This window comes from Gorilla gorilla, chromosome 4, assembly GCF_029281585.2.
Source record: "Gorilla gorilla gorilla isolate KB3781 chromosome 4, NHGRI_mGorGor1-v2.1_pri, whole genome shotgun sequence".
Lineage (NCBI taxonomy): Eukaryota > Metazoa > Chordata > Mammalia > Primates > Hominidae > Gorilla > Gorilla gorilla.
Genome location: NC_073228.2, coordinates 31689430 through 31715836, shown reverse-complemented (window position 1 = coordinate 31715836; position 26407 = coordinate 31689430). Strand labels below are relative to the sequence as shown.

The following is a 26407-nucleotide window of genomic DNA, read 5'->3' as shown; positions in this document are numbered from 1 at the left end:
CTGCATGCTAATGAATGGACCCCACAGCTGGGTGGGGGGCTGCTAGATAGCCTCAGGATGGGGGCTGGCCACTGGAAAAAACAAAACAAAACAAAACAAAACACAATGATTAACCTCTAGGGAGGGAGGGGAGAGGGCTTAAAGTTGAGCTGATTACCAATGGTCAATGATTTAATCAATCATGATCGCTAGCGAAGATGTCTAGGGGACAGTTTTGTGGAACTAATCCCTCAACCTGTGGGATCTGATGCTATCTCCAGGTAGACCCTTCTACCACCTTCATACAGAGCTAATACCAAATGTTTACAATGTCCTAAGAACTGCTCTAAATATTTCAAATACTAATTTAATCTTCAAAACACTCTCTACAGAAGACACTATTATTATCCCCATTTTATCATGAGAAAACCAAGACACCAAAAGGTTAAGGAATATGCCTACTGTTATACAGTGGAAGAAAGAGGACTGAACTCAGGTAGTCCAGGCTCCAAAGTTAGCACACTGCCTGTCTAAGTGAAATACAAAGTAATCTCTGAAATTCACTTGCCCATTGGGAATCATTCCACATAACTGGTAGACCAAAAATTATACGGTCAAATCTGATTTTTTATGTTTTTGAGTCATGGATCTCTTCTAAAAAGAGAAGAATAGCATAAAATATAAATTTCCATTTTAAGAGTCAACAACCTAAAATAAGTCAGTGAGAAAAAAACTTCATACAACACCTAGGTAGATTCCTTTATAACTTCATCTGTCAAGGCTAATAATAAAGCACAAGATAGAAAAAGCTGAGACCCATATCACTTAAATCTAAGCACTAGGTCCTTATATTTTAGCTAAAGTGCTTCTCTGTGTGTGTGTGTATGTGTGTGCATGTGTGTGTATAAACACAAAAACAACACAAAGCATTGTTATTGAAAGTCTGAATTAACCTATTCTAATATAAATACTTGGATAGCAATGTTCTACATGCAATCATCAGACACACTACTCAGATATTACAGCAGGCAAATAAATCAAATAGTTGAATCAAATACCAATAGCCCATTTACAATGTTGGTTTTATACCAACTAGAGGTATCTAATAGTTCAAATAGCCATATACATGAGCTTCACATTTCTTTGATCTTTTCTCCTCTAAAGATCTTATTAAAAACACCACCAACTCAGGCATTAACTACCACAGTCTTATGATGTCTTTATTATAGTAACTTCCTCTTCCCATAATTGAAAATTTAAGCATTCCACTTTTCCTATCACCATTTCCTCTTATGAGTACATTTCATCTAGTATCCTACACCAGCAATTTTTTAATTCCACAGGACCTACACCAATGACCTACCTGCAGATCACCAAATTTAATGATCACTTCTCAGTGATCAAAGGTCAACTCACTAGACCTTCCAGGGTATTTGACATAGTTGAGTTCTCCTTCCTTCTTGAAACATTGTCCTCAGTTGGCTTCCAGGACACTATTCTCTTTTATTAATCCTCTTTTCTTGCAGGCTATTTCTTAGTGGTCTGTTTTGAGTCCTCTTCATCTCTCCAAACTCTAAACACTGGATGACAGGACTCATTCTTCTAACCTGTTTTCTATCTAAACTTACTCCTAGATGATCTCATCCTCACCTGTAAGCCAACAACAAATCCTTTACTCCTCAACAACAGATTTATATATCAAAAATCACATTTGACAACTCCACTTGAGTGTCTAATAGGATTCTGAAGTGTAATTACAACTTTCTTGATATCCAACCCCCTAACCTGCTTCTCCATTACTCTTAGCCATCTCAGTTAGTGGTAATTCCACTCATTTACTGAATCAGGCTAAATACTAATCATCTTCCCTCTACTCCTTCTGTCACATAGTCCATAATCAATATGAGAAAAAATTCTAGGCCAACTCTACCTTTGAAATAAATGCAGAATCTGAAAACTTCTCACTACCTCACTGCTACACCATGTTCTAAATGACTGATTAAATCACTGACCATTGGTAATCATGACCCTCACGCCTGGATTATTCAGATACCTCAATTGGACTCAGTTCAGCCTACTTCCCAAATTAGATCCAAAGTGATCATGTGTGTAAAAAAAAAAAAAAAAAAAGCCTCATATTTTTTCACTCCTCTACTCAAAACCTTCCAGTGGTTTCTATCTCACTCAGGGTAAAAGTCAAAGGACTCACGCTGTCCTATAGGACAATATATAATCATTTCCTACCACTCCCCTGTTCACACCATTCCAACTAAATTGGCCTTTTTATTGTTCCTTGGACATACAAGTACACCCCCACCTCAAGGCCTTTGCTATATTCTCTTGATGAAAAGTGGTCCTCCAGATATCTTCATGGTTTTCTTTCTCACTTGCTATAAATTATTTACTCAAATCTTACTTATCTGATAGACCTAAGCATTCTATATAAAATAACAAGATTCAGATTTTCTCTATTACCACCTTCTTCCTTTATTCTACTTTATTTTCCCTTATACCACTAATTATCAGCTAATACTTGTGCCTGCTGTTGTGTTTAAATTTTTAGAGTACTGGGTAGCCAACCACCCTTAGTTTCCATCTACAAAAATGAGAATGTCTGCATAAACCTTATTAAAATGAAAAAAATCATACTTCCTGAAAAGAAAAGAGTATTAATGTTTTGGACATCTATGTCAAAAATCCAATCAGTCAGGTTTGCTAGATTATCTTTTTTTCTTACAAGCAAATTTATTATGGGGGAAAAAAACAAACAAATCATAGCTCAGTTCGTCCTGAAGTAGTAAATTACTATCATAGCAACTTCCAGTCAATATGTCAAAACCAAAAACACAGGAAGCACATCCTTTTGCACCTGACGCTTGGAAATGCTGGATAAAACGTTAGCACCATAACCACCGCCAAAAACTGCATGCTAGGCTCAAAAGCAAGAAAGAGATATCACCAGGTGCTATCAACACAGGAGATATTCAAAACCAGAGTGGTAAGAAACTAATGATAGGCAGTCCAAAGATATATCAGAACCAGATACATGCAAATGGCTGAAATATGGACAATCAATGTCTATACAGTCAGGAAGGCAGAGCTAACTCCCCAAATAAAATGAAGAACAATGGAGGACTGTCATACTGGTGAAATGGAATTGTGTCAAAAAGCCACCCGAAAGAAAATGGGCAGCACTGAGTGCTGCATGAAAGAATCAGAACTTCTAAAGGGATTTTTTACTCTACAATCACTAAGGACTTGTCACATACTAGCAGACCTCTGAAAAGAAAAATAAAATAATTCTCTCTGTTAAAGATATACTTTTTCTATTGCTGAATTTTCTATTGTTTAATTTTTCTATAAAGACACAATGAAAATATATTATTTTTGAAAACAGAAAAAATGACTTTCCCCACCCTCTGGTAGAGTCGGGGTCTTGCTACATTGTCCAGGCTGGTCTTGAACTCCTGGGCTCAAGAGATCTTCTCACCTGGGTCACCCAGAGTACTTGGATTACAGGTGTGAGCCACCTTGCCTGGCCCAAAGATGACAATTTTTTAACAGAAATATTTCACTATGCAAATCAACTAGGTGAAATAAATGACAAAATAGGCTTTGATAAAACAGGTCACAGATGGCTCAAGGCTAATGAATGAATGATATCCGTGATGAAAAGCAAAGACACTACAACATGAGCACTGTTTCAGGTTCCTGCAGAAGTGTGTGTGTGTGTATGTGTGTGTGTGTGTGTGTATTACTGTGTTAGTGTGAGTATATAGAATTGTGTTTCATTATACTCTAAGTATGAATAGTTGCCTTTACAGTAGAATTGAAAATTTTCAGATTTACAAATGTAACAGTAATGAGAGTCATGCAACAGCACATAAATGGAAACATCAATAAATATAAAAATGCCAAGAGTAATCTGCACATAAACATCTGTTTGTCATACTTAAAACTTATTACACAACTAAGAGTTAATACTTTGTCAATGAAAAGGGATAAAATGTAAATCTTTAACTATACCTCTGAGAAACACTTCCTGAGTGTATCTGGGACTTTACCATCCACCACATGGAGCATTCTTTCCATTTCTTCCCGTATAACATAGTTCCCAGATTCACTTGAAAAAAGACTAAAAATGTCTAAGAAAAAGAAAGATAGAATAAATTAATCTTAACAAAGACCAAATATACGTTGGTGGAAGCAGGGAGAAAAGACAAAGCTACAATAACTGAGTGATTACTAGGGCCAAGCACTTTATAAATATAGTTTATTCCTTAAAATAATCCAGCAACAAAAATTTAAAACAGCAGTGCAGTATCTTTTCAAACATGCCAAATTTGCAAAAATCTTTATGTATTACAATACAAAGTGTTAGCAAAGACTAGGAGAAACAGGACCTCTTATACACTGTTAATAGGAGCATAAATTATTGCAACCACTTTCATGAGTAATTTGGCAAAATCTAGTAAAGGTCAAGAGACATTCCAGAAACTCCACTTCCATCTTTGAAAAACTCTGATACCTGCGTACAAAATACAAGATGTTCACTGAAATACTGTTTGTAAGAGCAAAACTTCGAAAAAAAAAAAAAAGATAAATGTCTGTCAACAAGAGAACAGGTAAAATGAGATACACACAATGAAATACTACATAGAAGTTAAAATATGTGTTTCAAGATGGATAAATATCAAAAGATATAATATTCAGAGGAAAAGCAAATGCCAAAATCATCTGTATAGTACAGTAGTACCCCCTTATCCATGGTTTTGCTTTCCAAGGTTTCAGTCACCTGTGGTTAACAGAGCTCCAAAAATATTAAATGGAAATTTCCAGAAATGAACCATTCATAAACTTTAAATTGCACACTGTTCTGAGTAACGTGATAAAATCTCTTGCCTCCCTCTTTATCCCACCTGGGACCTGAATGATCCTGTTGTCCAGTGTATCCACATGCTACTCGCCTGTTAGTCACTTAGTGGCCATTTTGGTTATCAGACTTACAGATCACAAGAAGGGTGAGTACAGGAAGATATTTTAACAGAGAGAGTGACCAGATTCACATAAAACTTTTATTATAGTATATTGTTATAATATTACTATTTTATTATTGTTAATATCTTACTGTGCCTAATTTTTAAATTAGTCTTTATCATAGATACATATGTATAGGAAGAAATGGTATATATAGGGTTTGGGACTATCTATGGTTTCAGACATCCACTGGGAGGGTCTTGGAACAGATCTGTGCAGATAAGGGGGGAACTAATGTGTACCATTTATTTAAAACTTTAAACCTGCAAAGTAGTTGACAATGTTTAAGGACACATAAACATGTTGTATAAAAACCAGCATGAGAAAAAAATCACCAAATTCATGAAAGCGGTAACCTCTGTAGAGGGAAGAACAGAATGGGATCATGAAGGGATACAAAGAAAACCTCACCTTAGTTTTAATATTTTTAAAAAATCAAATCAGGGACATATGATACAATGTTACGAAATAGTTAAGCTAGGTGGAGGTACGTATTAGATATAAGTTTGAAATATTGTTGTTATAGGCTGAACTTTATCCCCCTAAAGATATACTGAAGTCCTAACCTTGAAGTCCCTGTGTATGTGAGATTATCTGGAAACAGAGTCTTTGTAGATATAATCAAGTTAAGATGAGGTCATTAGGGTGGGACCCAATATAATATGACTGGTGCCCTTATAAGAAGAAAAGCACAAACAGAAAAATAAAGCCATGTGTAAGAAAGGCAGGGATTAGAACGATATAGCTGCAGGCCAAGGAACCCCAAGGATTGTCAGTCATCCTAGAAGCAAGAGAGAAGAAAGAATTTTCCCCTATAGGTTTCAGAGAAAGCATGGCCCTGCTGACACTTTGATTTTGGACTTCTAGCCTTCAGAACTATGAGACGGTAAATATCTGTTGTTCTAAGCTACCCAGTTTGTGGTGCTTTGTTATGGCAGCCCTAGAAAACTAATACAATCACATTTAAAAAAATGAAGAAACTTTAAAAATATATGTTTGTGACTTAAAAAATTGTTACCAGTTGTACGTCAGTATCTGTAGGGGATTAGTTACAGAACCCCCAAGGACACCAAAATCTGCAGGTGCTCAAGCCTCATATAAAATGGCATGGTATTTTGTACATGAAAACTAAAAAAGAAAATCCTAAGCACCCCAACCAACTGAACAGAATCCCTCTCTTGGCCAAGGGGACCCCAGAAAATCCTTAAAAACAGATACTGGTCATGAGGGGATGGGCAGTCAGACACATCTCATTATATCCAATCCCTTTTGCAGTTTAGAGATGCAACAACTAACCAGCATTAAAAATAAAGATCAGAAGACTGACAGACTCTTTGTGGCAGAAAGATCCCAAATTGTAAACAAAACCTAAGCTATGCCAGGCAAGGCATTAAGTCATGTACCCCTACACTTAAAGAATAAACTGCCAGGTATGGTGGCTCATATTGGTAATCCCAGCACCTTGGGATGCCAAGACGAGAGAATCATTTGAGGCCAGGAGTTCGAGACCAGCCTGGGCAACATAGCGAGACCCCTATCTCTACAAAAAATTTAAAAATTAGCTGGGCATTGTGGTACGTGCCTCTAGTCCCAGCTACTCAGAAGGCTGAAACAGGAGGATCACTTGAGCCCAGGAGTTCAAGGCTGCAGTGAGCTATCTTGCCACTGTACTGCAGACTGGGAGACAGAATGAAACCCTGTCTCAATCAATCAATCAATCAATAAACTATGTTCTAACTGCTACAGTGTTTTTCCTTTTCTTTTTTTTTTTTTTCTTTTTGAGACAGAGTCTTGCCCTGTCGCCCAGGTTGGAGTGCAGTGGTGCAATCTCGGCTCACTGCAACCTCCACCTCCTGGATTCAAGCAATTCTCCTGTCTCAGCCTCCCTAGTAGCTGGGATTACAGTCACACGCCCAGCTAATTTTTGTATTTTTAGTAGAGACGGGGTTTCACCATATTAGTCAGGCTGGTCTCAAACTCCTGACCTCAGGTGATCCACATGCCTCAGCCTCCCAAAGTGCTGGGATTACAGGTGTGAGCCATCACAACCCACCTCAAAATATCATGGCATGAGCCACCGTACCTGGCCATTTTTCTTTTTCTCTAGCAGTTATTGAATAAGCACTGGCCTTGAGATAAGCAATATTGAAACAGTTGCAGCTCATTCACCACCAACTGCTAACCTACTGACTCCTGTTCCACAAGCCATAACTACAGCTTTGACTGGACAAGAGAGCTATTTCAGTAGCTATCAACAAGTTAGTGGTCTCCTGATAAGAAGACCACTGACCATGGACTGGTTCTGGCTGGTTTACAGAGGCTGCTCACTTGACTGCCTTGCTGTCCTTGTTTCACCTTTTGACTTATAGGGCCTAACTGTAATGCATTTAAATATTAAGTCTCCACCCCAAAGTAAACATCGGGCCTAACTGTAATGCATTTAAATATTAAGTTTCCACTCCAAAGTAAACATGGGACACATATAACAGTACGCATGTGTCAGGAACCACTTCATGAATATTCATGGCCCCTCCGATAAGCTGTTGAATATGTACAACTGGCCAACCTCTTCAGAATAAATCTCTGTTCTATTCTCCCTTGCACAGTACCTGTTTGGGGTATCTGCTGGAGGCTATGTTTCTCAGCCTGTCAAAATGGCCACCTTGCAGGCTATAACCCTTTATAAGAAATAGTTTCTTTTCCAAATTTATAGATATAATTTTTTTCAGTTGACACATATAACCTATCCACATCCTCCCATATATTTTAAATCATCATTAGGTTATTTCTAATACCTAAAACAATGTGAATACTATGTAAATAGTTGTTATAGTGTATTGTTTCTTATTTGTATTATTTTTATTGCTGTACTGTTACCTTAAGCTCCTAGCCTTAAAAAGATCCCCCTGCCTCAGCCTCCCAAATAACTAGGATTACAGGCATGCACTACCATACCTGTCCTGTATTTTTAATTATTGCTGCCTGGGGCCAATTTATATTTCTGCTGGTGAAGAAATGCTAATTTGCAAAAATCAAGATCACAATTATATTCCAATACATAAAACTGGGTTTATGGATACATTCATTATCTTGATTATGGTAATGGTTTACTGGGCATATACACGTGTCAAAACATATACAAATGTGTAACTAAGTATGCTGGCTCATGTTTGTAATCCTAGCACTTTGGAAGACAGAGGCAGAAGGATCAGTTGAGGCCAGGAGTGTGAGTCCAGCCTGGGCAACCTAGAAAGACCCTATCTCCACAAAAATAAAATAAAGAAAATAAATTAGCTAGGCATGGTGGCATGCACCTATAGTCCTAGCTACTTGGGAGGCTGAGGTAGGTGGATCACTTGAGCCCAGGAGTTAAGGGCTGCAGTGAGCTATGTGCCACTCTGCCACTGTGCCACTATACTCTAGCCTAGGCTACAGAGTAAGGCTATCTCCTCTGTCCCCTATCCCCTCCAAAAACAAAAACAAAACCACGTATCAAAATATATACTTTATATATGTGCATATTATTGTATGACAATTATACCTCAATAAAACTTTTCTTAAAAATGATCTCTTTGTCCATTTTGTGCTGCTATAATAAAATACCACAGATCTAGCAACTTATTATAATGAACAGAGATTTATTTCTTACAATTCGGGAGGCTAAGAAGTCCAAGGTCAAGGCACCTGCATCCGGCAAAAGGACCTTCTTGCTCTTCCATCATCCCATAGCGGAAAGCAGAAGAGCAAGAGAACACATGCAAGAGGGAGAGAGAAGGAGGCTGAATTCTTCCTTTATAAGGATGCCACTCCTGTGATAAGAAGCTCACTCCTGAGATAACAGCATTCATTCATTCATGGGTGTGGACCCCTCATGATCTAATCATCTCTTAAATGTCCCACCTCTCAACACTGTTGCACTGGGGATTAAGTTTCCACACATGAACTTTGGGTAACGTGTTCAAACCATAGCAAGAATTAAAAATAATGGTCTAGATTCAAGAATAGGAGGGGATTCTGAGAAATTTAGAAGCAGTCTCAGGGCAGTATCTTAGTCTGTTGAGGCTGCTGTAACAAAATACCATACACTGGGTGCTTATAAATAACAAATTTATTTCTCACAGTTCTAGAGGCTGGGAAGTACACCATCAATTTGGTGTCTGGTGAAGGACCACTTCCTAGTTCATAGACAGCCACCTTCTCGTTGTATCCTCACACAGGGGAAAATATAAAGGGTCTCTCTGGGGCCTCTTTTATTAGGGCACTTAATCCCACTCATAAGATACTTATGATTAACCCTCACGACCTAATCACCTCCCAAAGGCCCCATCCCCTAATACCATCACCTTGGTGGTTAGGATTTCAATATATGAATTTTGAGGGAGACACAAACATTCAGACCATAGTAGGCAGATTAGAAAAGGAAGAAGGAAGAGAGAAAGACCCAGCATATGGTGGTCAAGAATAAAAGCAAAGGAATTTTGGGAACAAAATGTTACATTCTGTGTAATATAAACAGCTTCCATACTTCCCCTGGGAAATCTTCAATAAAATATGCAGTGCTTATGAATGCTTTTGGTAAGGCAGATCTGTCTTTGGGGAGTTCAAAGAAAAGAATGAGGGGACAGAAGACCTTATAAATAATTAAATGAATGAACTTTTTAAAAGTAAATAAATCTATATCCCACAAAACACAGACGGACACTAAGCAACTAAGATTATCTTCCCTTTCACATTTAGCAGGGATAATGGTGTCCTCTCATTATAGCATTTCCCTGATCAGCAGGATTTCAAGGTAATGAATAAGGTGCCACTCTTTTCTCTGCTTAGATAATTCACCTAATAAAATTAATTTCTGAAGTTAAAAGTAAAACATTAAAAAAATTAAACCTTTTACAAATAACGTATATAAAATGTTATCAGGTAAGTAAACTTTGGTTTTGTTTGTGAAACAAATAGACTACTATGTCTATGTCATCAGAATTTTAAAAAATAAGTTATATTGAGACATAATTCACATCCCATAAAATTCACCCTTTTAAAGTAAACATTTCAGTGATTTTTAAAGTATATTTATAAGGTTGTGCAACTGTCACACCTATGTAATTCCAGAACATTTTCGCCAACCCAAAAGGAAACCCTGTACCCATTAGCAGTTGTTCTCCATTTCCCTCTCACCTGATACCTCTAGCAACCACTAATCTACCATTTTCTGCCACTGTAGATTTGCCTAATCTTGAAATTTCATATAAATGGAATCATAATATATGGCCTATTGGGACTGACATCTATCACTAAGCAAAATGTTTTCAAGTTCATCCATACTGTAGCATGAATCAGTACTTTATTCCTTTTTATACCAGAGTAATTTTCCAGCATGTGGATATATCATGTTTTGTTTATCCATTTACCAGCTGGTGGACATTAGGGTTGTTTCCATTTTCTATTATGAACAATGATGCTATGACTATTTCTGTACAAGTTTTTTTGTGTGTGTGTGGTAAACATATGTATTAAATTTTCTTGGGTACAAACTTAGGAGTGGAATTGCTGGGACACACAGTAACAATGTTTAACAATTTGAGGAGCCAACAGGCTGGTTTCCAAAGTTGCTGCACTACTTTATACTCCCATCAGCAATGTATGATGTGGGTTACAATTTTTCCACATCTTCCTCAACACTTGTTATTATAAGGCTTTTTACTTTTAGCCACTCTAGTAGGTGTGAAGTAGTATCTCACTGTAGTTTTAATTTATATTTCTCTAATGACTAATTATGTTGCACATTTTCTAGGTGTTTATTTACCACTTGTATATCTTCTTTGGGAAAATGTCAATTCAAATCCTCTACCTGTCATCAGAATTTTGAGATAAATTATTCTGTACATAGATGTATTATTTTTGAGATAATAAAAGTACTTACATTTTGCTTTCTCTTCATCTTTGCCTCTTGTAAGGAGGACAAGTCCAACTATTAAATTATTGAAGTGCAGCCCTTTGGATGTTCCACCAAAAGAACAGTAAATCACCTGGAAAAAGATGATAAAGCCAACCTTAGGAGGCATTTCAGTTTTTGAGGAATCTGAGGCAGCTATCATCTTTAACAAATTTTATCTCCACCTCCAGAAAAGGCCCTGGTAAATTTTAGTGAAATCATGTTAAGTTTCTCCCTCTTCTTCCTCTTTTGAACCTTATTATTGCACTCAGCCAAGAATAGACTGTGTCTACTGTAAAATACGTACAGATGGTCCTCAGCTTGATTTTTCAACTTTACAATGGTGTGAAAGTGATACACATTCAGTAGAAACCATACAGTACTCCATAAATTACATGAGATATTTAACACTTTATTATAAAATCTGATTTGCATTAGATGATTTTGCCCAACTGAAGGCTAATGTAAGTGTTCTGAGCACATATATATAAATATTTATTTATTTATTTATTTGAGATGGAGTTTTGCTCCTGTCGCCCAGGCTGGAGTGCAATGGCGTCATCTTGGCTCACTGCAACCTCCACCTCCCAGTTCAAGCAATTCTCCTGCCTCAGTCTCCCAAGTAGCTGGGATTACAGGCCACTTGGGATTACATGTGCCACCATGCCAGGCTAACTTTGTATTTTTAGTAGAGATGGCATTTCACCATGTTGGCCAGGCTGGTCTCGAACTCCTGGCCTCAAATGATCTGCCCACCTTGGCCTCCCAAAGTGCTGGGATTATAGGCATGAGCCACCGCGCCTGGCCTGAGCACATTTAAAACAGTCTAGGCTAAGCTCTGATGTTTGGTAGGTTAGGTGTATGAAATGCCTTTTCAACTCACAATATTCCCAACTTACAATGGGTTTATCGGGCTGTAATCCCAGGATAAGTAGAGGAGTATCTGCATATTACAGACTCACACAACTGAATTATTTATTCTTTCTCTTGGGAGTCCTTATCAAAGTCCAAGAGTACAAAGGTCCTCCAATAGCCACAATAATGTGATGAGAATTCTGTGCAATTACACAACTTCCTTCAAACCTGGGAAAACTTACGCACATTACTTTGATTGGAAAAAAAGATACTCTCTAACTGAATGTTCAGAAATTCAAAGAGACTCCAAAAAATATTTTTTAACACTCTCAGAAATAAGTATTATAGTAATCAGAAATAAAGAAGAAAAACTATGCATAGGAAAGGGACAACAGAAATCACAATAAATTCATTCATTCAACAGTTCTTTGTTGAGTGCCTACTATCTGCCAGGCAAAGTTTTTGTCAATAAAAATGCATGATTAAACAATAATTTGAGAAGTTAGTCAATATGAAAACTGAAAATATATATTAGTCACCAAATTATATTTACAAATATATTTAATAACACCTGACAACTGATGTCAAAAACTATCTATCTCTAGTGCCAGTGATAACTCAACCCAGCAAAAACTAGCCAAAGGAAATAGCTACAGAACATTAAAAGTATTTTTTAAAAAACCAAATAAACAGAACTAATACACTTTGTAAAATAACTATTTTTAGTTGCCCCATCTCCCACTCCCAACTAGAAGAAAATAACAGGGAAAAACAAAAACAAAAACACCTTTATCCCTGGGGAAGGGCAGGAAAACATAATGGCCCCAGACTTTACAGATCCCCTATCACTGGGAAGAAGGAAGATCAATGTAAAAGTGTCACCCCTAATATCCAGGGACACAGCACCTGCCTAAAACTGAGACAGAAATAGGACTACAGAGAATGTCTTTGAGGTGTGATAACAAATAGAAGGTAACATCAAAAGTTGAAGGTAGAGCAAACATTAGAAAAAACCTCTAAGAAAGAGCCCTAACCCCTAAAAAAAAAAAAAAAAAGTAACCCTAGAATGGAAATTGAAGTCTGTATAGCACTGAGGGTAACCATAGCAACAAGACCAAAATTAAGCTAAACTATAGACTATATTGACTCAACTTCCCAAGCTGAAGGAAGATACTACTTGGCTCAGTCTCTTCTGTCCTATATGAAGCACTTATGTTTCAACCATAAATTTTAAGTCACAGAAAGAAGGAAAAACCCAATATATTGTCAGAGACGAAGGAAAAATATGCTAATGGAGTTTGAAGAATGCTTTGGAATGGCTCAAGAATAAACTCAACAGAGTTGCATAAGAGATTATCCAAAACGAAACAAAAGGGGGAAAATGTGAGGAGAGCGGGCAGGGGAAGGTAGACAGAACAGAAAACCCAAGAGCTGTGAGATCATATCAATGATGTAACATTCAAGTAATCCTGATATCCTACAAAAAAAAGAGAATGGGACAAAATAAATATCTGAGGAGATAAGGCTGGGGATTTTCAAAACGAATAGACACAAAACCACAGATATTAAGAAGTTCAGAGAACAAGCAGAATAGATCACACCTATAATCCCAAAAACCAACTAGACAAATCACATTGAAACTTCTCAAAACCAAAGATAAAAAGAAAATGTTTAAGGCAGCCAGAAGAAAAACAAAATTACATTAAAAAAAACCCAAAAAATTATAGCTGGATTATCATCAAAAATTATGTAAGCCAGAAATCAATGGTGTGAAATATTGAAAGCACTAAAGGAAAAAAACTCAACCATAAGTTCTGTACCTGGTGAAAATATCTTTCAAAAAGAAAAGATATTTTGCTTCCCTTTTTTTTTTTTTTTTTTTTTTTTACGGAAACAAAAACAGAGAAGTCATTACCAGCAAAAAGGGGTACAAGAAAGTACCTCAGGCTGGAGGAAATATTATGCCATTAGAGATACATGTACCTCCATAAAGAAATAAGAATACTGGAAATGGCATAAATGAAGGTAAATATAAAAGCATTTTTCTTATTTTTAATCACTGTGAAAGATTAACTAGCAGTCTACATCAGTAAGAGAAGAAATGTAAAGTGTCTTTATAGAATATGTAAAAGTAAAACACGTAACAATAGCACAGAGGATGGGAGAAAGGAATTGGAAGTATACTGTTGTATAGTACACATAAATGTTGTCTATACACCATTAAATGGTTTATTATACCAATTCACATGTAGTATATCTCATCTTTAAACTGCCAGTCACCAGGAAATTACGTGACCTTAGTACTCTAGTGTTTAAGCCTAACATTGACCTCATTAATAAACTCTTATTTTTATAATAAAAGCAATAGCTAATATTTAAATGCTTATTATGTGGCATTTTACTACTGTAAGTTCTTTACCAGTATTAAGCCTTTAGATGACTCCACAAGGAATACTGGTATCCTCATTTTAGGGCTGGGGGAAACCAGAGCCCAAAGAGATTAAGTAACTTGTCCAAAGTCATAGATCAATGAAGCAGCAGAGTCAGAATTTTAACCTAGGAAAGACAGGCTTCTGAAACTGAATTTTTAACCAACTTTTAGTTCTATAGTACAATTAATATGTTAGTCTGTTTTGCATTGCTATAAAGGAATACCTGAGGCTGGGTAATTTTTATAAAGAAAAGAGGTTTTTTTGGCTCACGGTTCTGCAGCCTGTATAAGCATGGCACCAGCATCTGCTCAGCTTCTCATGAGGCCTCAGAAAGCTTTCACTTGTGACAGAAAGTGAAGGGGGAGCAGAGAACAAGCATGTCACATGTTGAGAGAGGAAGCATGAGAGAGAGGAGGAAGTACCAGGCTCCTTTAAACAACCAGCTCTTTCATGAACTAATAGAGTGACAGCGCACTCATTACTGTGGGGAAAGCACCCAGGCACTCATGGGGATCTGCCCCCATGATCCAAACACCTCCCACGAGGCCCCACCTCCAACATTGGGGATCACATTTCAATATAAGATTTGGAGGGGACAAATATCCAAACTATATCAATTATATACATTCATTTCTAGTTAATTTGTCTAGAATTATATGAAAGACATCATCAGCAAGACATACATCATTTTGGTGAAATCTCCTGAAGATTAAACAAAGAAATTTCAAATGGTAACAAATTCAATTTATAAACACTGAGTTTTTGGCATCCCTTTTCATTCACTGTATCTTGATAATCCAGTCTCTTCACTTTTGACAATTTCACTGACTTTAATACAAAGAGTAAAGCAGTGAGGGTAAAATTAAGGAAGAAATTTTGAGTAAGGTATGACTTTCAGTTTTGCAAGTACTTGTAAAATGTAACAGATTTTGTATGGAATAAATTTGTTTGGAATATACTGCTACCTCCCTATCGCTCCCAAAATACAAGTACAGCAATAACCTTCTAGAATCACCCAGTTCATCTGACAAATGATTAAGAGGAAGCCCCCCAAAATCACCATTTCCTAAGTTCTAGGATGTACATATTTTCCGCCTTTAATCAATGTTTCAGAAAGCAGTATGCATCTAACACCTCTAATGTCTAAGTACCCTTTTTTCACTCAAAAAGAAAAAAAAGGAAAAAAAGAACAACTATTTAAATGGTCACCTTATAATAGGCAGTTCTTTAACATTTAGGGAATATTAAGTGCCACACTCATTACTAATTAGCTTTCATTTTCGGATTTAGAAGACGGAGTGTGAATAGGATAGCAAGGATGCTGGCAGTCCAGGGTGGTCTTGATGTCATTTTTTGAAAAGCACTTAATAAAGGTAAAGTGTTATTTATATAATTTGTTGCAAGACTTTTGTTTTAAAATCCCTATAATAATTTTCTGGCCGGGCGCAGTGGCTCATGCCTGTAATCCCAGCACTTTGGAAAGCCGAGGGGGGTGGATCATTTGAGGTCAGGAGTTCGAGAGCAGCCTGGCCGATGTGGTAAAACCTTGTCTCTACTAAAAATTAGCTGGGCGTTGTGGTGGGTGCCTATAATCCCAGCTACTTGAGAGGCTGAGGCAGGAGAATCACTTGAACCCGGAAGGCAGAGGTTACAATGAGCCAAGATTGCACCACTGCACTCCAGCCTGGGCAACAGAGCAAGACTCCGTCTCAAAAGAAAAAAAAATGTCTTTAGCTATTAAAAAAGGAAAGCCCAGAGCAATCAGGCAAGAGAAAGAAATAAAGGGTCTCCAAATTGGAAAGGAGGTCGTCAAATTAGCCTTGTTACCAGATAACATGACCTTATATTTAGAAAAACCTAAAGATTCTACCAAAAAACTGTTAGAACTGATAAATTGAGGAAAGATTGCAGGATAGAAAATCAAAACACAAAAATCAATACAATTTATATACATCAACAGTAAACAATCTAAAAAAGAAATCCCAAGTGAGTAATCCAAGTTAAAATAGCTACAAAGAATATAAAATACCTAGGAATCAGTTTAGCCAGAGATGTGAAAGATCTATAAAAGGAAAACTATAAGACACTGATGAAAGAAATTGAAGAGGACACACACACAAAATGGAAAGATATTCTATGTTCATGGATTGGAATAATTAATTTTTTTCCTTTCTTTTTTTTTTTTTCTTTTGAGACAGTCTTGCTGTGTCACCCAGGCTGGAGTGCAGTGGCTTGATCTTGGCTCTCTGCACACTCGACCTCCCAGGTTCAAGCAATTCTCCTGCCTCAGCCTCCCGAGTAGCTGGGAATACAGGCACGCACCACAATACCCAGCTAATTTTTTGTATTTTTAGTAGAGATGGGGTTTCAGTATGATGGCCAGGCTGGTCTTGAACTCCTGGCCTCAAGTGATCTGCCTGCCTTGGTCTCCCAAAGTGCTGGGATTACAGGTGTGAGCCACCACACCCAGCCAGAATTCATTTTGTTAAAATGACAATACTATCCACAGCAATTTACAAACTCGATGCAATCCCTATCAAAATATCAATGACATTCTTCATAGAGAAAGAAAAAGAGAATCCTAAAACATACATGGAACCTCAAAAGACCCCAAACAGCCAAAACAATCCTGAGCAAATAAAAACACTGGCAGCATCATACTACCTGACTTCAAACTTACTAAAAACCTATAGTAACCACAACAGCATGGTACTGATACAGGAGCAGGGCAGGGAAGTGCTGGGTAGAGAAAGGCAGGTGCCTGGCTAGGGCTCCACCCTCAGGCCTGTGCCCACAGACCTAGGTGAGGACAGGCACTCCTGCCTTGGTGCCCAAATGTTGCATTTTCCAAGACCACCCTGGCCTGCCACGCCCCCAAGGTGTGCCTATAAAAATCCCAAGACCCCAGCAAGCAGAGACATACAGTTGGCTGGACGTTGAGAGGAACATATCAGCAGAAGAACGCACAAGTGGCTGGACGTCCAGAGGAACACATCAGTTGAAGAGCACACTGACAGGCACCGGCAGATGCCGGCAGGCCACTGACCAGCAGAACGATGCGGAGTTCGGGTGGGGCAGTCAGAGGAAAGTCCGGCCGCTGAGCGGCCCGACTCCAGGGGAAAACTGCCTTCCCAATCCCCTTCTGGCTCACCGTCCAGCTGCTGAGAGCTACTTCTACCATTCAGTAAAATCTTGCACTCATTCTTCAAGCCCACATGTGATTCGACTTTTCTGGTACATCAAGGCAAGAATCCGGGATACAGAAAACCCTTGCGATAATGCAGAGGGTCTAATTGAGCTGATAAATACAAGCCACCTAGAGACAGCAAAACTAAAAGAGCACACATTAACATAAACGCACTGGGGCTTCAGGAGCTGTAAACAGTCACCCCTAGATGCTGCCCCTGGTGTCGGAGACCCATAACCTGCCCATCTGTATGTTTCCCTAAAGGTTTGAACAGCAGGGCACTGAAGAAGGGAGCCACACCCCCATCACACACCCTGTGAGGGGGACAAGGGAACCTTTCCAGTATCAATACTGGCATAAAAACAGACACACAGACCAATGGACGACAGAGAACCCAGATATAAATCCAAAAATTTACAATCCACTTATCTTCACGAAAAAGCACAAAGAAAATACAATGGGGGAAAGAACAGTCTTTTCAATAAACGGTGCTGAGAAAACGGGATAACTCTATGCAGAAAAATAAAACTAGGCTGGATGCGGTGGCTCATGTCTGGAATCCCAGCACTTTGGGAGGCTGAGGCAAGTGGATCACTTGAGGTCAGGAGTTCAAGACCAGCCTGGCCAACATGGCAAAACCCTGTCTCTACTAAAAGTACAAAAATTAGCCGAGCATGGTGGCGCATGCCTGTAATCCCAGCTACTCAGGAGGCTGAGACAGGAGAATTGCTCTAAACCCAGGAGGCGGAGGTCGCAGTGAGCCGAGACCGTGCCACTGCACTGTAGCCTGGTGACAGAGCAAGACTCTGTCTCAAAATAAAAAACAAGAAACTAGACTCCTCATCTTTCAGCATACACAAAAAAATCAAATCAAAATGGAATGAAGACCTAAATCCAAACCCTGAAACTATGAAACTACTAGAAAAAAACATTGGGGGAAATGCACCAGGAGATTGTTCTGGGGAAAATTTTTTTTGTGTAATACTTCAAAAGGGCAAATAACAAAAGCAAAAATAGACAAATGGGATTTGATCAAGCTAAAAACTTCTGCTCAGTAAAGGCAACAATCAATAAAATTAAGAGACAACCTGTAGAATGGGAGAAAACATTTGCAAAATACCCATCTTACAAGGGATTAATAATCAGACTGTATAAGGAGCTCAAACAACTTACTAGCAAAAAAACAAAACAAAAACAAACCCACAAAAAATTACATTTTTAAATGGGGAAATTCCCAGCACTTTGGGAGGCTGAGACAGGCGGATAACTTGAGCTCAGGAGTTCGAGACCAGCCTGGGCAACATGGCAGAAACCCCTGTCTCTACAAAAAATACAAAAATTAGCTGGGTGTGGTGGCACGCACTTCTAACCACAGTTACTCGGGAGGCTGAGGTGGGAGAATCACCTGAGTCCAGGAGGCCGATGTTGCAGTGGGCCAAGACTGCACCACTGCTCTCCAGTGTGGGCAATGAAGTGAGACACTTTCTAAAAAAAATAAAGAAATGGGCAAATGATCTGAAATCTTCAAAAGAAGACATATAAATGACCAACAGGTACATGAAAAAATGTTCAGCATCACTAATCATCAGAGAAAGGCAAATCAAAACTATAATGAGTTAAAATCTCACCCCTTATATCGAAAAGCAGGCAGACTGGGCACAGTGGCACATACCTGTAATCCCAGCACCTTCAGAGGCCAAGGCAGGTGGATCACAAGGTCATGAGTTCAAGACCAGCCTGGGCAACATGGTGAAACCCCGCCTCTACTAAAAATATAAAAATTAGCCGGGCATGGTGGCATGCGCCTGTAATCCCAGCTAGTCGGAAGTCTGTGGCAGGAGAACTGTTTGAACCTGGGAGGTGGAGGTTGCAGTGAGCTGAGATTGTGCCACTGCACTCCAGCCTGGGTGACAGAGCAAGACTCCATCAAGGAAAAAAAAAAAAGAAAGAAAGAAAAAGAAAAGAAAAGCAGGCAATAACAAATGCTGGTGAGGATGTGGAGAAAGGGAAACTCTTGTACACCGTTTGCAGGAATGTAAACTAGTACAGCCATTGTGTAAATTAGAACAGCTATGGCTGTTCCTCAAAAGACTAAAAATAGAATTACCATATGATCCAGCAAATTGCTATTGGGTATATATCCAAAAGAAAGGAAATCAATGTATCAAAAAGATACCTGTACTAATGTTTATTGCAGCACCATTCATAATAGTCGAAGTTTGGAATTAACCTAAGTGCCCATCAACAGATGAATGGATAAAGAAAATGTGGTATATAGACACAATGGAACATTATTCAGCCAGAAAAAAGAGGCTGGGTGCGGTGGTTCACGCCTGTAATCCCAGCACTTTGGGAGGCCGAGGTGGGCAGATCATGAGGTGAAGAGATTAAGACCTTCCTGTCCAATGCAGCAAAACTCTGTCTCTACTAAAAATACAAAAATTAGCTGGGCGTGGTGGCACGCGCCTGTAGTCCCAGCTACTTGGGAGGCTGAGGCAGGAGAATCACTTGAACCCGGGAGGCGGAGGTTGCAGTGAGCCAAGATCGACCCACTGCACTCCAGCCTGGGGACAGAGCAAGATTCCATCCAAAAAAAAAAAAAAGAAATGCTGTAATTTGCAGCAACATGTCAAGTGAAATAAATCAAGCAGGCCAGGCGTGGTGGTTCACGCCTGTAATCCTAGCACTTTGGGAGGCCAAGGCAAGAGGATCACTTGAGCTCAAGAGTTTGAAACTAACCTGGGCAACATGGTGAGACCTCATCACTATCAAAAAACAAAAATAAGCCAAGCACAGAGAGACAAATATCACATGTTCTCGCTCATATGTAGGAGCTAAAAAAAGTAGATCTCACGAAGATGAGAGTAGATTGGTGGTTACCAGAGGATAGGAAAAGTAGTGGGGAGGAGGGGGGAATAAAGGTAAGTTGATTAATGGGCCCAAATACACGGTTTGACAGAAGAAATAAAATGTAGTGTTAGTAAGGTGATTATAATAATCTAGTGTACATTTCAAAATAACTAGAAAAAATTAATTCAAATGTTTCTAGCATAAAGGACAAACATTTAAGGTAATGAATATTCCAAGTACACTGAGATTTTATATTTCCAAATTATGAATGGATTAATGATCACATGTACCCCCCCCAAAAAATGTATCTATTATGCAACCCTAAAGGAAAAGAAAAACACTTTCTTAAACATTTTGTAGCCATGACTATCCAGTCAGAGACTTAATACACTGTTATACTAATATATAAGATTGATGTATGTGGTAATGATCTCACTAGCCTCCTTTCAGACAATGATGTCATCCCAGTAAATAATATGATTAGCTCTGAAGAGAGGGAAATCTGTCTGTATTGTCGAAGAAAAAGACTTATACTATAACATACCAAAAACCTACCTCTTGTCTAACAGTTAAGAGGTCAAAAAAGGGTAGATGTAGGCTGGGCACAGTGGCTCACGCCTGTAATCCCAACACTTTGGGAGGCCGAGGATGGTGGATCACCTGAGATCAGAAGTTAGAAACCAGCCTGGCCAACATGGTGAAACTCTGTCTCTACTAAAAATACAAAAAAATTAGCCAGTTATGGTGGCAGGCACTTGTAATCCCAGTTACTCAGGAGGCTGAGGCAGAAGAATCCCTTAAACCCAGGAGGCGCACGTTGCAGTGAGCCGAGATTGCACCATTGCACTCCAGCCTGGGCAACAAGAGCAAAATTCCACCTCAAACAAAAGCAAAAAAAACGGTAGATATGTGTAGGTCTCCAGAGTTTAGAAACAGTTGTAGCATGTTTCAACTGCTGCTTTCTGGTCCTGGTCATTCCACTGTCTAATGGATATAGGTTAAAGGGTTATCCCACAGTTCCTTAGGGGAAATAGTTAAGTGACAGATACTGTTTTATCATGGCTTTTAGAGTCAGAAAGGCCTGACATTGAAGCCAGGCTTTATTAATATACCAACTATGTGGTGTTAAGCAAATCACTTAACTTTCTGGGCCTTAGTTGCATTCCATGACACATATGTTGAAGCAATGTGCCAAGTCGTCTCATTCCAGGACCTAAGCTGGAAAGCAGCCCCTGGGTGGGAAATACTATCTCAGGACAGAAGGCAGAAGCCAGAGTTTGAAGTCACTTTGTTAACTAGTAAGAATTCAGCACTGATGAGCTCATAACTTTTGCTTGAAAATATTTTTCCAGAGTAAACTCTAGTACACCAATCTAACTGCTTGATTAATTCATCAACAGAACCAAATTAATGTTTTCAAATTTTCATTTTATATAATTCTCATGAGGATCAATACTTTTCCATTTGTTGTTGTTGTTGTTGTTCTCGTTGTTGTTGAGACAGGGTCTCATTCTATTGCCCAGGCTGTAGTGCAGTGGCATAACCACAGCTCATCGCAGCCTTGACCTCCCAGGCTCAAGTGATCCTCCCAAGAGTCCTTGGGAGTCTGAGGACTCCCAAGTAGCTGAGAGCACAGGAACATGCCATCACACCTTGCTAATTTTTTCATTTTTTTGTAAAGATGGGATCTTACTATGTTGCCCAGGCTAAAAAATTTATCCTGACTGACACAGAGTTAAAAAGGAAAGTATACATAAGTTAAAAAGGCAAAAAATATATACCTTTCCAAAGAACTTGATGTCACCAACCTACATGCTTAAAAGCCATCTTTAGGTAATGACAAAGATGAAACATGAATTCACAAAATAAGTCATGCTGTATGTTGGTGAGCTTCGAAGAATAACTCAAACACAACATAAGGCCCATGGTATATGAATACATTAAGTACTCATTTGCATAAAACATACTTACTACTGATAAAATTTCAAATGTTAACATTTAATGCAAGCTCTGTGGCTGGGCACGGTGGCTCATGCCTGTAATCCCAGATCCCAGAACTTTGGGAGGCTAAGCTGGGTGGATCACCTGAGGTCAGGAGTTTGAAACCAGCCTGGCCAACATGGTGAAACCTCGTCTCTACTAAAAATACAAAAATTAGCCAGTCACGGTGGCAGGCACCTGTAATCCCAGCTACTCGGGAGGTTGAGTAAGGAGAATCGCTTGAACCTGGGAGGCAGAGGTTGCAGTGAGCCAAGATCGCACCACTGCATTCCAGCCTGGGTGACAGAGTGAGACTCTGTCTCAAAAAATAAAATAAAGTAAGATTTAAAAAATGCAAGCTCTGTTCCTATATGTGTGTGTTTTGAAAAACTTTTCCTTCTAAAACTAAAAAGTATGTGTGTTCACATTACTGTTTCTTTAGTGCAGAGTCCAATAGAACAAAATGTTTCTTTTCTTCAAATGTGTTTCATAATACTAACCATGTCTTTCCTGGAAGTAAATATCATAAGGTAGAGTCATGCTTCACTCCAAAAAAAAAAAAAAAGGGCCCCTTGAAATTCTGAATAAATAACAACATACAAATGCAAAGTATAAATTCCTGAAGTCTAAGCAAAGAACATATACTGAGGAAACAACTACCAGGGATTAGAAAGCGGAATAGTACCCAAAGCTCACATTGAGTTTATCAGTCAAGCAGAAGAGACACCTCATTGAACATCCAGAGCATTGAGGAGAGACCCCAAGAGTTAATCCTTAGTATTAGAGGTAAACCATACTTATACTAAAGTCTATTCAAGACTCACCATTACAAAGCTTTAACACAGGATTAAAGAGGATTAGCTAATCTGTGATTAAGTGTGTGCTAGAATAAAATCCAACATTTTAAAAATAAAGACAACAAATTCAGGTACTTATAACATAAGGTTTACAATGTTTACTAGATATCAAAAAGTTACTAGATACAAGAAACAGAAAATTGTAACCAATCACCAGAAAATTATGAGGCAAAAGAATGACAGAGATGATAAAAACTGGTATACAAGAAGTTTAAAACAGCTATTATAAATATGCTCAAGAATTTAAACAAAAATAAAAACATGGAAATAGAAACTATATTTTAAAAAGAAACATGAAACTTTAGAGTGAAAAATATAATATCTGAACTAAAAAGTTATTGTGTGGCTTTTTTTTTTTTTTTGAGACAGGGTCTTTCTCTGTTGCCCAGGCTGGAGAATACAGTGGCATGATCTTGGCTCATTGCAACCTCTGCCTCCCGGGCTCAAGCAATCGTCCCACCTCAGCCTCCCAAGTAGCTGGGGCTACAGGTGTATACCACTACTCCTGGCTAATTTTGTGTATTTTCTGTAAAGGAAAGGTTTCACCATGTTGCCCAGGCTGGTCTTGAACTCCTGGGCTCCAGTGATCCACTTGCTTAGGCCTCCCAAAGTGCTGGGATTACAGGGGTGAGTCACTGTGCCTGGCCCTGTGTAGCCTTAAAAGCATATTAAACACTACTGAATAAAAGAGCAGTGAACTTGAAGAAACAGGAATAGGAACTATCCAATCTGAAGTACGGTGAAGAAAAAGAGCTAGAACTGGGGGTGGGGGGAGGAAAGGAGAGAAAATAATCAGTCTCAGTAACCTGTGGAAAACCACCAAGATTTTACATACCTGTACTTAGAGACCAAGAAAAGGGAAGGGTGAACAGAAACATATTTGAAGAACAGTACCGAAACACCTTCCAAATTTGATGATAAACCCACCAATCCAAAATGCTCAAAGAAACTCATATGTAAGATAAACAAAACCAAACAAAGGTATATCATACATTCCTGAAAAATAGTAATAGAGAAAATCTTGAAAGCACTGAGAGGGAAAAAGGTATAAAGTGAAACAAAAATAAGAATAATCACTGACTTGTAATCAGAAATAATGCAAGCCACAAGACAACAGAAGAAACAATTTTACTATACTGAAAGAAGAAAAAAACAGCCTAGGATTATATATCCAACAACAAAATGACCACTCAATTTTAAAAAGGGCAAATGACTTAAATAAAAAGATGCATCGTCTTTAGTCATTAGGGAAATGCAAATCAAAACCACAATGACATACCACTTCACACCTACAAGAACAGCTATAATAAAATGAATAAGGCCGGGCGCGGTGGCTCACACCTGTAATCCTAGCACTTTGGGAGGCCGAGGTGGGCGGAATGCCTGACCTCAGGAGTTCAAAACCAGCCTGGACAACACAGTGAAACCCCATCTCTACTTAAAATACAAAAAAATTAACCAGGCGTGGCGATGTGCGCCTGTAGTCCCAGCTACTCAGGAGGCTGAGGCAGGAGAATGGCTTGAACCCGGGAGGCAGAGGTTGCAGTGAGCCGAGATCATGCCACTGCACTCCACACTCCAGCCTGGGCGAGAGAGTGAGACTCCATCTCAAAAAATAAAAATAAATAAAATAAAATGAATAAATAACAAGAATGTAAAAAAACCTGCAACATCTATACACTGTTGATGGAAATGTAAAAGGGTACAGCTGTTCTGGAAAACAGCCTGGTGGTTCTTCAAAAAGGTAAACATAGAATTACCATATGACCTGACAATTCTGTTCCAAAAAGAATTGAAAACAGAGATTCAAACAGATACTTGTATGCCAATATTCACAGCAGCATTATTGACAATAGAAGAAAGGTGGAAACAACCCATAAAAAGATGAAAAAAATGTGGTATATACACACAGTGAAGTATTATTTAGCCATAAAAAAGAATGCGTGTTTGCAGCCATTACAGCTCTCTAGCACCTTTAGCTCACTGAGCTCCTGCAGAGGGAGCTGAAGAATAAGTAAACAAGTCTCTATAGCATGGCCTGTACAAAACAGATAGCCTGCAAACTGACCATGGTAAAGCACCCAGGAAGTAATTAGCCACAAAAGCCATTCACAAGAGTGCACCCTCTATTGGAGGGGTAAAGAAACGTCATCATTACAGGCCTGGTACTCTGTGACACTGAACCTTATCACAAGTCCACTGAACTTCTGATTCACAAACCTCCCTTCCAGCATCTGATATGGGACTTCAAAACAGATCTGTGCTTCCAGAATACAGTTACTGGTGCTCTGCAGGAGGCAAATGATGGTTGGCCTTTTTGAAGACATCAACCACTCTGCTATCCATGCCAAACATGTAACAATTATGCCAAAAGACATTCAGCTACCGTGCCGCATATATGGAGCACATGCTTAAGAATATGCTACGATGAGTAACATTTCATTCTCAAAAAAAAAAAAAAAATTCTCTCTTCCCTGTTACTGGTAGTTCTGAACCCTAGATTTTTTTTTCCCCATGGGGTGAAAAGCTACCTAAGTAAATGACTGCAAGTGGGAAAATGGGGAACGGAAATCAGGTATAGGGAGTTTTTCTATTTTCATGTTGCAAGAGAATTTTTAATATAAATATGGGTATGTAAAGCATTAATGCAAGTCAAAGTGTTTCAGTGAGCACGTTTCCGCAGTTCAACTAGTAAGTACATATTTTTAATATTGTCTCTCTTCTGTGTTGTTCCTGTAACTACAAAAAAAGGAATGGGCCAGGCACGGTGGCTCATGCCTGTAATCTCAACACTTTGGGAGGCTGAGACAGGGGGAGCACTTGAGGTCAGGAGTTCGAAACCAGACTGGCCAACATGGTGAAATCCCGTCTCTACTAAAAATACAAAAATGAGTCGGGTGTGGTGGTGGGCACCTGTAGTCCCAGCTACTGGGGTGGCTGAGGCAGGATAATTGCTTCAGCCTGGGAGGTGGAGGTTGCAGTGAGCAGAGATCACACCATTGCACTCCAGCCTAGGCAAAAGAGCAAGACTTCGACTCATAAAAACAAACAAACAAACAAACAAACAAAGGAATGAAGTTCTGATATAAGCTACAAATGGATGAACCTTGAAAACATTATGCTAAGTGAAATAAGCCAGACACAAAATGGCAAATATTGTATGATTCCACTATATGAAATATTTAGAACAGGCAAATTCATAGAAGTAGAAAGTAGACTGGAGGTTATCAGGGGCTGGGGAGGAAGAAGAATGGGAAATAATTGCTTAACAGGTACAGTATTTCTGTTTGGTGTGATG

The 26407-nt window shown here is 38.7% G+C and overlaps 1 protein-coding gene across 13 annotated transcripts in view; it reads right to left on the bottom strand.

The window, feature by feature from the left end:
- The window catches only part of USP32 (ubiquitin specific peptidase 32), a 243622-nt gene that overhangs the window by 112922 nt on the left and 104293 nt on the right, over positions 1-26407 (bottom strand). For 10 of the 13 annotated variants that reach the window (XM_055386674.2, XM_055386678.2, XM_055386676.2 and 7 more), the window contains exons 3-4: positions 10937-11042; positions 4006-4124 (exon numbers count right to left, since the gene is read on the bottom strand). The exons of the other annotated variants lie outside the window; for them this stretch is intronic. In XM_055386674.2, coding sequence (XP_055242649.1) covers positions 4006-4124; positions 10937-11042 — 225 coding nt within the window. The remainder of the gene's footprint in view (positions 1-4005; positions 4125-10936; positions 11043-26407) is intronic. 13 annotated transcript variants of the gene reach the window in all.